At 46.5% G+C, this 12,785-nt stretch overlaps 1 protein-coding gene across 2 annotated transcripts in view; it reads left to right on the top strand.

Annotated features, from left to right (window-relative positions):
* Positions 1-11,444, top strand: part of TMEM170B (transmembrane protein 170B) — a 48,849-nt gene extending 37,405 nt beyond the window's left edge. Inside the window, exons 3-4 of one of the 2 annotated variants that reach the window (XM_077886081.1) lie at positions 1,358-1,469; positions 7,839-11,444. In XM_077886081.1, coding sequence (XP_077742207.1) covers positions 1,358-1,458 — 101 coding nt within the window. In that variant the 3' untranslated portion in view covers positions 1,459-1,469; positions 7,839-11,444. Of the gene's footprint in view, positions 1-1,357; positions 1,470-5,001; positions 5,378-7,838 lie in introns of those variants that run through there. The other variant, XM_077886082.1, reaches the window with a different exon arrangement.
* The last annotated feature ends 1,341 nt before the right edge of the window (positions 11,445-12,785 follow it).

Raw genomic sequence — 12,785 nt, 5'->3', positions numbered from 1 at the left:
GACATTTTGCATCCAAGAGAGACCAAGGAAAAAGGTATGCTTTCAGTGTCACACAGATGGGAAGCAGTGTGTTAGGGACAGCTGTAGGTTAGGGCCTGCAATAATTATCGGGAACTGACGCATTGGCCACGACAGGAGGAGTGGACAGCTTGAGTCAAGATTGAGTTAAAACACATCCACCCACGAAATCAAGGAATCTGTGGTATTTGAAACTGTATTGGGAAAAATATTAAAAGCTTGAACCAAAATTTAGATTACAATGGTGTTCATAAATAAAGACCAGCTCACCATTATGTCAACCCACAAGAAGCAGAGATAATACATCTGTGAGTATCCCCAAAGAATTTTTGCTTGACATTGAAATCTGCACCACTTTTACAAACATCACTTTATATCTTAAAGCATTTCTTTCTCAAATGTATATAAACTTTGTCTTCATTCGCCATCTCTGGAAGGGGGCAGGAGTGGTCAAGTGTCAAAGGATTTCTTTATATGCAGACTACAGAATTAAGACAGATCAAGTAATAAGATTTTTGTGTGTGTGTGTTTTTGTTGTTAAAACAGCGATTCTAGAAGTTTACAAAATAAGCCCTTGAAGTAGATTCTGTGATAAGAGCAGAGCTTCTTCCATAAGCTAAAATGAGAACAATCAAGCAAAAAATAACAAAGAATTGTTTTTTAAAAAAATACCCATTTAGTGTCTCTATTATTAGAAAATATCAGTTGTCAATTTGAGAAATGTATCAAGTCATTTGGTATGGCTCCAGTTTTTTGACGTGTACCTTAAAGTGTTCTATTATTATCTTGGCTGTGATTAAATCCAGCCTGGACTCATTTTGTCTGAAACTACCAATAACTTGGGCTTTTAATACTGTAAAAATTTGGCAAGTAAGGACCAATCTCTCTAAAATTTCCCAGTCTTTCTGCTTTTTGGGCCACAGAGAAACATGGGTTTCGTGTAGATGTAAATAACATTTATTAACTGTGTTCCAAAGATCACTAATTGGGAGAGGCTCTTGAGAGAAAGAATTCCCTGGACAAATTAAATGACAAAACTTGCCTTCTCTATTCCTGACTCAGGCACAATTCACACAAGCGTATCAAGGACTTTGAAAAGCTTTGAGTTAAGAACCCTATTTGGCTTTGTTTCGTTGCCATGAATTCTCTGAAAAGTTGTCCACGGCAACAAGAGAAATCTCACTAGCTGATTTTGTGGCCTTTTGGAAAGCATTTCCAAACTTATTTTTAAATTTCTACTTGGTGTGCCCATTCCAAAGATCTCTGGCTCGGTCATGCTAAATGTGAAGTAGAGTTTTAATATCAAGGTTAACCTAAGTGTTTAATCCCCATTGCCCAGACTTGCTCCTCGCTGGCTTCCAATGGATGCTGCCCTGCTGGCTCCTCAGCCTCTGCCCAGTCCAGGTACCTTTGGCCGGAGGTGCCTTCCTGGCCCTATGATGTCATGTTTGGTGAGTGTATGCCAGGCATTTTTCTTTTCTTTTCTAAAAAGATTTTATTTATTTATTCATGGGAGACACAGAGAGAGAGAGAGAGAGAAGCCTCCATGCAGGGAGTGTGATGTGGGGCTCGATCCCGGGACTCCAAGATCACGTCCTGAGCCAAAGGCAGATGCTCAACTGCTGAGCCACCTAGGTGTCCCTCTTTTCTTTTCTTTTTAAAGATTTTATTTATTTACTTGACAGTGGGGGCGGGGAGGGAGAGCGAGGAAGAGAAAGCTTGAACATGGAGCTTGACCTGAATGTGGGGCTCGATCCTGAGATCATGACCTGAGCCAAAGGCAGACACCCAACCGACTGAGCCACCCAGGCGCCCCTTTAGGCATTTCTCTAACTAGCATACCTTACTGAGGCTTTCTGGTCCCAAGTTCCCAGGCTGGCATTTGCTATCCATGACTCAGGCTCCAGTTAGTCATATTCGGTGGGATCTTCATGTAAAATCCAAGGTTGTATCTGACAAATGTCAAGTGAGAGCTACAGGCTAAATGTCACAGCCTTTCCAGGGGCTGGGAAGGTCAGGGACAGCTCACGAGTGACATGGCATTAGGACAGGCCTTGAAGGGTGTTTCTAAAGGAAGAAGAAGTGGCCTCTGTTGAGAAGGGAAAGATGCAGGCAGATGAGCAGGAACCCAGGCTGGGGGGTTGGGATGTGCCAAGAGGGTTAGGAGTCAGAAGGGGGTGAAGTAGGAGACAGTGGAAGGTAGGCCTGGAAGGGGACTAGACACCAAATGCCAGAACCCTGCCCCGGGCACATGCACTGGAATTTTATCCTGGAGGCAGAGAGCGCCATTGAACCTTCTGGAGAAAGAAAAGCACACCTCCACCTCTTGTCTGAGACAAGAGGCAAGGAGAGTGAGGGCGCTGGTGCTCCGCCAGTCTGCTTGAGATTCTCCCTCTGCCTCTGCTTACTTTCTGTCTCTCTCTCTCTCTCTCAAATGAATAAATAAATCTTAAAAAAATTGATTTTAATCCCTCAACCCAGACTCTCTTTCTGGACCAAAGGCCTTGGTCTCATTCTCTCCTCATGGGGTAGCTTTTTTTATTATTATTATTATCACATGTCCATTTGGTGCCTTGTCCTTCTCCTGCATGTTCCACCTCCCACAGGTGTGACACCCACCATGACAACCTACTCTGGTGGGTTCTGTGCCTGGACTTGGTTTCTGGGGAAGAACTTGGACAGGCTCTGAGTTATAGGGGGAAATGCCAGTGGAGAAGGAGGGAAAGGTGACAGAGAGAGAGGGAGGGGAGGAGTGAGAGATGGAGAGAAAGAAGGAGAGGGAGAGGGAGAGACAGAGAAAGGGAGGGAGAGGGTGGGGGAAAGGGAGAAGGAAGGAGAGAAGGAGAGTGAGAGGGAGAGGAAAGAGGGAGGGAGAGGACAGGAGATGGAGGATGAGGGAGAAAGAGAGGGAGGCAGAGAGAGAGAAAAGGGGAGGGAGAGAGAGGAAGGGGAGAGATTGTTGGAGGAAAGTCTCAAAGGAGAGCAAGAAGGAGAGCAAGTAGCCTGGAGGAGGTCACACAAGGAGGGAGAGGAGAAAGCCTTGACCTGATGAGGCTTCTCTTGCAAGGACGGAACAAAGGGACATAAGACTGTGTGTGGCTGTGGGAAAGTAGGTGCCGTTGTATATCACATGATTATGAAATCACCACACACTCTCCCAGTGGAGAATGGCTCTCTCTCTCCCTCCCTCCCTCTCTCTCTCTCTCTCTGTAAGAAAGAAGAGCACTGGAGCAAGGGTTGGTTGTGGTGCTTCGGTTAGGGCTTCTTGCTGTTGACTCCTGCCATGGCTTTGATTGTGCATTTTCTGGGCTTATGGGGCCTGGGGTAATTTTCATAAAGAACATTGCAAGTCTACATTTCCATTCTTGGATGCCCCAGAGCCCAAATCCTGCTAAAATTTTAGAGGCTATATTTTACCTCTTTGACTTCCCTACTGATTAATTGCATTTATAATGAAATATCAGATCTTTCAAATCAACTTGATACCAGCAGGATTGTTAGAATATCTTCCTGGATTTATAAATAGGTATTTAGAGGCCTTCCAATGCTAGGCAATAAACAACCCAAACATCGTTAGATCAATAAATATAGAGCAAATAATTTGTTTTTAGTATAAATTGGTAAGAAGTTTCTCAGGAATGGTCTCTGCAGTACACAAAATGTTTTTTTTTTTCTGTTTTATTACAAACATTAAACTGCTTAAAACTGTGCTAAGACTTTTAGGATACATCAGAGCCATATTTTATGGGCTGGAAATTAGCAGTGTCCTATCATTTGGTCGATTTCTTGAATTTGACAACTCTACTGTGGTTATATAGGAGGGTATCAAATATTGCTCTACTCAGGGGTAAAGGGACATCTCTCTAGTAGTTTATGGAAAATACGTGAGAATGGGGGAGTCTGACTAAGTGGACTTAGCAGGATTCTTGCTGAACTTGGACAATGCAGAGACAAACACAGAAGTCCAATGTCAAGGCCTAGTTGGGAAGAGTTTAGAAGAGCATGGGCTTGAGTTTAGTCAAAGAGAATTTGTATCAAATGGCCAGTGGTAGTTATAGAGAATAATGTGAATTGAGTTGAATGGCCAGAATGAGTTGCTACCTGCAATTAGATCCTTTTATTCTACATGCCTTTTACTACTAAGCCTGTCCTTGACCAAATATTAGTCAGGCTCCTCTAAGCCCTCTTTACGACTAGGCCTTAAAATTGGCCCCCTTCCTGTATTTAGCCTACCAGCCCAGACTTAGCAAAGAATCCTACTAGGTCATCTAGCCAAAGTCCTCTATTCTGGTTGTATCCTCTGAGTAATATCCAGCTGCCTTCCCTCTAACCCTGCTCCTTGTGTATAAATCTTCATGTGTCCTTACTGTGTTTAGAGGTGAGCAGAGTCTCTCTCCCACTACTGCAGTAGTCTTGAAAAAAAAGTCTTGTACCATTTTAACAAGTCTTGGAATAATTTTCTCCTTAACAGCACACATTAGGTCCCAGGTCTTATTTTTATGGAGATGCTAAGACTGGTCCCAGCTTGGATGGAAGTGCTTATGGATCTAACAGGGAGAGTGAGTGTGCCATGGGTGGGATGGGGGAGGGGGACAGTTGTGCAAACAGGAAAATGACAAGAGCAAAAGTAGCAGTGGTAGGAGTCAGCTGCTGTGAGAACTTTGAATGGGGACCTTCCATGTCTTGACTCAAACAAGTGATTCCACTGGTAGGGATTCCAGGTGCTTTTTGGGGGTCCTGCTCAAATCACTCCATGGGGCACACAGCTGTTGGGCCTACCCTTGACAGTCAAGTACACTGGTACCTGGAGACCCTGCCCCCAGGAAAATGCTCATTTCAATGACCCACATGCAACATCGCCCTACCTTTGATATTATGAAGGAATTTACTAAAAAAGAACTTTGGCCCTTTGGCTCTCAATGTCAAAAAGAAATGTTTCTCTCTTTCTTTAAAAACGAAATCTTTCTTTTGGTTCTTCTGAAGGTCCTGAGAAGACCAAAGGGGGTGAAGCCGAGAAGGAAGAAGGAAAAGAGAGAGCTTGGCACCAGGGCCTGGAAAATGAGTCCTTGTGTGTGGAAAATGTTTGAGCAGTTTCTCCTAGGCAGGACTTGAAGCAAAGAAATCATGCAGAAAAGCACATGGAAATTCAAACAAAATATTTTTAGCCAGTTGACCTTTTTGTAAGAGTAGTATCTCCTTTAAAAGGAAAAATTATCAAAAGAATGTTATGGTACTAATACTTGGAAGGGAGGCACGAGTGGGAATAAGCCAGAGGTAAAAATATCCAAGTTTATGGTATACGTTTGTGGGGCCTGGGTGCACAGCACCTCATCTTTCTGGACTGGATGGGCTGGGACTCTGCTCTGGTTAAGAACACAGACCTGAGAGTCACCATGGCCTGAATCTGAGTCTGGACTCTGCTGCTTACTATAATGGGTGACCTTGGGCAAGTTGCTTAATTTCTCTGGGCTTCTGTTTCCTTATCTGTAAGCTGGGAAGGGTAGTCGTAGCCACCTCCCTGGGTGGCTGGGATGGTTAGAGGAGAGAACAGTACGAGGGGATTCTCAGGACAAAGAGAGGAGCTCACTAGAGTCCTGTTGACCCCTCACAGGGGAGAGGAGTGTAAGACAAGCCAGCTGCTGGGGACGCCCAGGCCAGCCCCCATGGGATTTTCGTTCTTTCCAGTTTCATCCCACTACTCTCAGACTTTATTCTGTTCTACCTGGGTGGATTGCTCCGACAGAAGGAACTCTAAGCTAATCCCACTCCGTGTCTGCAAAATTCTCTGATAACAGATTCTTTCTCAGAATGCTCCACTGCCCCTGAAATAAAGCCAACTCCAAGTAAAATCATGATGCCTGTAGGGCTTTGCTTTGGTACTGTTTTGTTTTTGTTCCTCTCTATCTCCTCTGTCTCTAGATTTCTCATCTCTGTTTCTTCCTGCCCCCTAAAATCCCAAGTACCCAGGGTCTTGCTCTCCAGATACCTTTACACCTGTCCAGTTCCTCCTTCTTCTTCTTTTTTTTTTTTTTTTTTACCAGAATGGTCTGTTCCATTGGTCGCCTTCCCCTCAGTCTCATTTCCTAGGACAGGAAAGCCACAGGTGACCAAGCCACAAGTGACCACGTGAATGGTCTTCTTTCCCATGCCTCTCTTCTCATTTTGATTTCCAAGGCACATCTCTACTAGTGAAACAGTGACACATTTCCAGTACACCCCCAGTGGTCCCCATCATTCAGGGAATTCCCTCTTCCTGATGCTTAGGCTGGCTCCAGCCATGTCGGGGTCATGACTCTCAAGAGACCCATGGCCAGGTAGAGGGAGTGGGCTGCAGGGCTGAAAGCTAAGACAGGTCACAAAGCAGAGGTGGGAGCATGGGCAGGCCATCCAGTAGGCAGCGATCTGTCCCACGTGTTCTATTAGCCTGACTTTGCTGATTGGAGCAGTTCTTGGAATGGATACAGAGTCTTTTCCTTTTCTCGGAAAGTCTTGTTGAACTCATTTGGGCTGTTGGAAAGGAGTGAGCTTCCAGGGCTTGCGTGCTGTGATTTCAAGGGCTTTGTGGGGTCTAGACCTTCTGTGTATATTAACATTCTTTCCTATTTAACCAGATAGGGATCTTCAAACCTTTCTTTCTAAATCTGGCAAGACCAGCTGCACCTCTACTGCTCCTCCTACCTGACACCCCTCCCTCAACCAATGACCTTGGCTCATCCAGGGCAGGGGTGGGGGGCCCCTCAGCTTCCCTCATGTGCCTGTTTTCTTTACTTGTCCATCCCTCCTGCCTCTCCCCTCTTTTCAGGACCCATGTTTTCCTTTGCCTCTTGAAGGCTCATGCCTTACTCCTTGACCTTGACTTCGAGCCCTCCTACAAACCCCACCGACTTTATTCTATCATTTGTGTCTTCTCTTTTTTGTCTTGGGATGCTCTCCCTACAGATTATTATGAATAGTCTCGAGTCTTTGCAGTCTTCTTGAGTGGGAAAAAAACCTATGTCCCTTCCTCTTATGAGCTCCTGCACTTCTTCCTCTCCTTGCGAGTGGCAAAGGTCTTACAGGTGGCATTTCCACTCACAGCCCGCACTGGCCTGGAGCTCTCTCGGACTTCCACCCCTGCAAGCTTCCCGGATGCCAAGCCCAAAGCACTCTGGGTCATGGTCCTCCTCCTCTCTGATGCACTATAGTGTCCCCTTTTGAAGCTTTCTCTTTTCCTACTTCAATGGCACCTTCTCCATTGTGATTTTTTTTCTAACACTTGAGATAATTCTGTTTTCTTTACTGTGTTCTCTTCTCCCTTCCTGCTCCTGCTCCCCATTCCTCCTCAACGTGCGGGTTCTGTCCTGACATATATTCCATTTTCTCTACAGATACCCTTTTGTCCCTTTTGTTTTTCTTCTGACTCATATGCCAATGACATCTAAATGGGCACTTACCTCTTCTCCAAACTCTAGATGTCTCCACATCCTGGGCAGCACTTGTTCTTTATTTTTCTTTTTTCAATAGGAGCCATCCTAATGAGTATGAGGTGGTTTCACAGACAGTCTCCTTTTAAAACCCCTTCGAGTATTCTGAAGTATTCTTTTAATATCAGATTATTATTATATCCCTATTACTTAATGATAAAAACAAGGCATACCATTAACAAATTCAAAAATTCCCTTAAAAAAACCCCCTAAAACCAAAAAAAAACCCTACCAGGCATTAGAGTGACTATAATGTTACTATAATATAAGGCTCTCTCCCAAGCCTTGCCCTACTCCCAAGCTTCTCTGACATCTTGTTCTTTTTTTAAAAAAATATTTTATTTATGTATTTGACAGAGAGAAAGAGAGAGAACACAAGCAGGAAGAGAGGTAGGCAGAAGGAGAGAGAGAAGCAGACTCTCCACTGAGCAGGGAGCCTGACACAGGGCTCGATCCCAGGATCCTGGAATCATGACCTGAGCTGAAGACAGGCACTTAACCATCTCAACCAAGCAGGTGCCCCTGTCTTCTTGTTCTTCACTTCCCCACTAGCCGCACCCCTGAAGATGACAATGGAGTTTGTGGGTGTGCACTAGCCTGATGGCTTATGGTATGTCCGTTCCCACTGGTTATTGCCTGTACCTTACTGGTTACTTGATATTTGAAATATCAGTCTTTGCTTGGGAGTCCTTACTCCTGGATACCTCAAACTCAGAACAGAATGAAGAGAGAAGTTCTGGTGCAGCAACCACCAGGCGGGGAAGCAGCTACCCTAAAGGATTTCTCATTTGGCTCACTACAAGAATCCCTTGAAGACTTTGCACAGAAGGCCCAGGTAATATGAAATCTTTCATCCTACTCTCCCCTCTCACTGGAAGTCACATCTTCCTCTTCTTTTTTAAAAAAATATTTTTATTTATTTATTCATGAGAGACACAGAAAGAGAGAGGCAGAGATGTAGGCAGAGGGAGAAGTAGGCTCCATGCAGGGAGTCCGATTTGGGACCCAATCCCAGGACTCCAGGGTCACGCCCTGGGCTGAAGGCAGATGCTCAACCGCTGAGCCACCCAGGTGTCCCAACATCTTCCTCTTTTTTGTGCTCCCACAGCACTTTATTTGGCTCTGTAATTACATATGATTATTAATAAATTCTGCCCTTTATTTGCATATATCTAGCCTCATCACTGGAATGGTTGACTTTTTCACTCCCTTTAGTGATGGCCAGACAATCTTGCATGTAACAGGCAAAGATAAGTGTTGTCAATTCAACTGCATTGGGGCTATTGCTCTGGAAGGTACTGGAGATTTCATCACTGTACCTGTTTGAACATGCATGCAGTATTGAGCTACCCCAGGGATGCCTGCGTGAGTTCCAGCAGCAATAGTCAGACAGCTAATGATGTGTTTTTTCAGAGCCAGAGATGCTGACTGGGACCCTGGATCAGGACTGTGGTTCAGAAATGACACCTAGAGTTGCTTCCTGGGGTCTCTGTGCCACCAAAGTCATTTCCTGGAACAGACTTTCTGTACCTCCTGGGGGTTGGAGATGGATGAGGAGCTTTTATGTAAGGAGAGAAAATGGTGATGGGACATCTGATTTCTCTTCTGAGATCATTCTCATCCAGCCCCATCCTCTGGGCCTCACTCAGGCTGATGCACAAGAATCCTGGTTAGAATCCAAAATCTTGAGACTGCAGTGTACGATGGCTCACCCCTAGTACTCTGTGGGTTGTTGGTGGCCAGACCTTGAATTCCTAAACTTTGGACTACCTTATCCATGAACATAAAGATAAGGAGTACTCTGGGATCCTACCCTGGAGAGCTGGGCCAGAGCACACATGAGCTAATCAAGATCGCAAAGCATGAAGTGACAAAGAAAAGGAACAGATAATCAGGAATTCACTCCGTGGATGGAGGCAGTGGCCAACAAATGACCTGTAACAAACATCGTTGTAGAACTGAATGTGTAGGACACTGTCTGGGTTTGGGCAGACTGTCTACGTGACTTTGAGGAAGCTGTCTCCAGTAGATAGTTGATGGCACATCAGGACATCGCCCAGTAGTAGGGGCCTGAGTGTGAGGTGAGATCACCACTTTCTCATAGGGTAGCTGTAGTGTGAGTCCCTGATATTAAGCTTTTCTTTCTTTCTTTCTTTCTTTCTTTCTTTCTTTCTTTCTTTCTTTCTTTCCTTCCTTCCTTCCTTCCTTCCTTCCTTCCTTCCTTCCTTCCTTCCTTCCTTCCTTCCTTCCTTCCTTCCTTCCTTCCTTCCTTCCTTCCTTCCTTCCTTCCTTCCTTGATTCTATTTATTTATTTGAGACAGCGAGAGGGAGAGGGAGCATAACAGCACGATCAGGGGGAGGGGCACAGGGAGAAGCAGGCTCCTCACTGAGCAGGGAGCCCAATGCGGGGCTCGATCCCAGGACCCTGAGATCATGACCTGAGCCGGAGGCAGGCGCTTAACCAACTGAGCCACCCAAGCACCTGAACATTAAGTTTTTGACTGCTGAGGCCTCCATCTCACAGTCATCTCGAACAAACATGTCGCCCACTGTACAACTAGATAAAGAGCCAGGCCATAAAGCTCCCCTTTTAGAAAGCCCTGAATGCCGAACATGACACATCATTCTAGTGACCCTGCTTTTCCCTTTCTGCACTTTCATTCCTGCTCTTGTTTTAACTTTGCCCATAAAAAGTGAACCTGAGAAACCCTAGGCTCTCCAATTTTGATTCCACTGAAGCAAAACTCCAGGTCTACGAGCATTCTCTCTCAATCTCTCTCTTTCTCTCTCTCTCTCTCCCCCTCCCCCCACAACCTCACTATGTGGTCTTGGGCATGCTGCTGTGTACCCTCCAGGACTTGTGAGTAATAAACCTTGTTTTTTCATAGTTCCTCTATGGCTGTCACAGAGGTGCATCTTGCAATCATAACAAGGACCTCGAGGACCAGCCAAGCCACCGCACTGGCTCGGGTCGGGGAGGTGTCTACAGGGGCCCAGTGAGAGCCATAGGCGGACTGAGCTGAGAGCATGGCCAGGGACAGGCGAAGGCTGACCCAGAACAGCAGCCTGCAGAGAGCTTTTGTTTGCAGCGAGAAATTTAGCTCCTGACAAAAGCAATCCCGACAGGAGGACTACAGGTAACCAGGAAAGCGAGAAACAGAGGGAAAGGGGATATAGGAAGGGAGAGAACCGGTGGCTCAGAGTCTGTGCTGTGATGGGTCGTTTGATTTTTGTCAGCGTTAGCAAATGGTTCAAAGCAGGAGAGCCCCAGCCTCTTTCCCTATTAGGCTCCCTAGATCTTGCCTTTCAAAATCTTGTCGTGTCTATTTAAAATGTTCTTTGTGAAGAATAGGAGAGCATAAAAACCTATTCTGCCTCTAAGCCTAAAGCAGGCAACTTTTATCAGCTTCTGGGAGCTTCCTTTTTGAATAATCTGTTAATCACCTTTATTTGAGGAACTTGGAATGCATAACTGCAAAGGACTCATCCGAAGCCACAGACAGGACTTGTAAATGCGTGGAGAGGACACACGCAAACCACCACCATGCACACCCCCACCTCCCCCAGGCATCCCAGGGCAGAACCTTCGAGGGTCTCCTTTGGAGCTTTCCCAACAAGAATCTACTCTTGCTCTTGGCCTGGCTGCCCGAGGGCGGGGTACAGGAGCTCTGGGAAAGGAAGAAAACCGGATTGCAACACCGCTTGTTTTGTTTCTCCTACCCCCCGCCCCCCTTTTCCCCCTTTGGAGTTTGGGCACGCGTGGGTACCATTTGTTCCCACACAAAGGGAAAAACAGATCCGTTGTAAGTTCCCGGTGTACCTGACGCTGTTACCTGATGTTGGGATGGTTTGTTTTCTGAGATGCCTACAGGGGTGCACATTCCTTTCTGGGGTGAATGCTTTGTATAGACATAAACAGCCAGCGAAGCTGCGGGGAATAAACCTGTAGCTGACTTTTCTTTCTTTGGAGCTGCATTCCTGCAGAGATAAATATACAGAAAGACAGACAGATTATAATGGAGGAAGGACGCCGTGTCAGCATGAGGGCTTCAAAGAGAACAAAAGGGTGATCGTGTGCAGAGGCCGAAAATAGAATATAAAGCTATCAGAGCTGGGGAAACGGTGGAGGCCTCTCGGGAACCACCTGTAAAAGAAATTCTGAACCTCCCAGGGAAACAAGCCCTGAGTGGACTCGAGTGAAAGCAAAACTTGAAAAATCTGTGTTGAGTAATGCCATAGGTAGAGAGGAGAGAAGCACTGCCTTCACATTTTGCTCCCAGCAAGGCACTCTGGCCTTGGGTGCAGAGCTTTTGCAGAAGCTGCCACAGTTTGATGCAGTGGAGCTGGGGCAGGTGGGGCCTGGGGCAGGTGGGGGCCTGGGGCAGGTGGGGCCTGGGGCAGGTGGGGGCCTGGGGCAGGTGGGGCCTGGGGCAGGTGGGGGCCTGGGGCAGGTGGGGCCTGGGGCAGGTGGGAGCCTAGGGCAGGTGGGGGCCTGGGGCAGGTGGGGACCTGGGGTAGGTGGGGGCCTGGGGCAGGTGGGGGCCTGGGGCAGGCCTTCGAAATGGGCCTTGTTAACCACCCAGAGACACGTCAGTAGAGCTGCCACAGAGGGCACATTTCTAAAACAGCCTACGGTAGACTGATTTTACATTAAGACCCTTTATCAAAGCAGATGCTCTCCCCCGGCCCCTTGTTGTTTGGCAAGCTTGTTGGAATCCAATGAGCCAAGTCAAGACTGTCTTTAGCTCCGACTTTGTGCAGGATCTCTGCTCCTTTGCAGATGAAGCAGCTAATGAAAACCATGTCAAAAAAAGGTTATTTCTCCTTTTAGGCTCTATTTCGATGGGTAGTTAGCCTTGGAGTCAACCAGCTCCATACCAGGGTTCAGCTTCCTCCCTCTCCCAGACACTCCCATTTAGTGTCCTTTAATTAATTCGAGTACATTTTGTTTATGAGGCCACAAGCTGGTGTAGGATCCAGTTGGCCACCTGCCCTGCGTGACAGAGACACCCACTGAACTGCCCTAGGGAAGCTCAGCTGAGTGCAGCGGGTCAGATGAGACAAATCCAGGAAAGGAAGGTGCCCTTGAAGAAGCCTCCGCCTTCTGTTTAACGTAATAATGAAGCCATCATGCCTCTTAGAGGGTCGTTGGGCTAGCTGCTAGCTTCTCCAGACAGAAGCCTTCAGCTAGATATTCCAGCACTGCACATCCTCATCAGGGTGCCAGGGCTGAGTGCCAGGATCGGTGCCCATCCCGGAAAAATGGCTTCAGTTCTAAACACCTGTCATCTAAGCTCTTCTACT

This window comes from Canis aureus, chromosome 37, assembly GCF_053574225.1.
Source record: "Canis aureus isolate CA01 chromosome 37, VMU_Caureus_v.1.0, whole genome shotgun sequence".
Taxonomy (NCBI): Eukaryota; Metazoa; Chordata; class Mammalia; order Carnivora; family Canidae; genus Canis; species Canis aureus.
The sequence above is the reverse complement of the archived record's forward strand: the minus strand, read 5'-3'. Positions and strand labels throughout refer to the sequence as shown.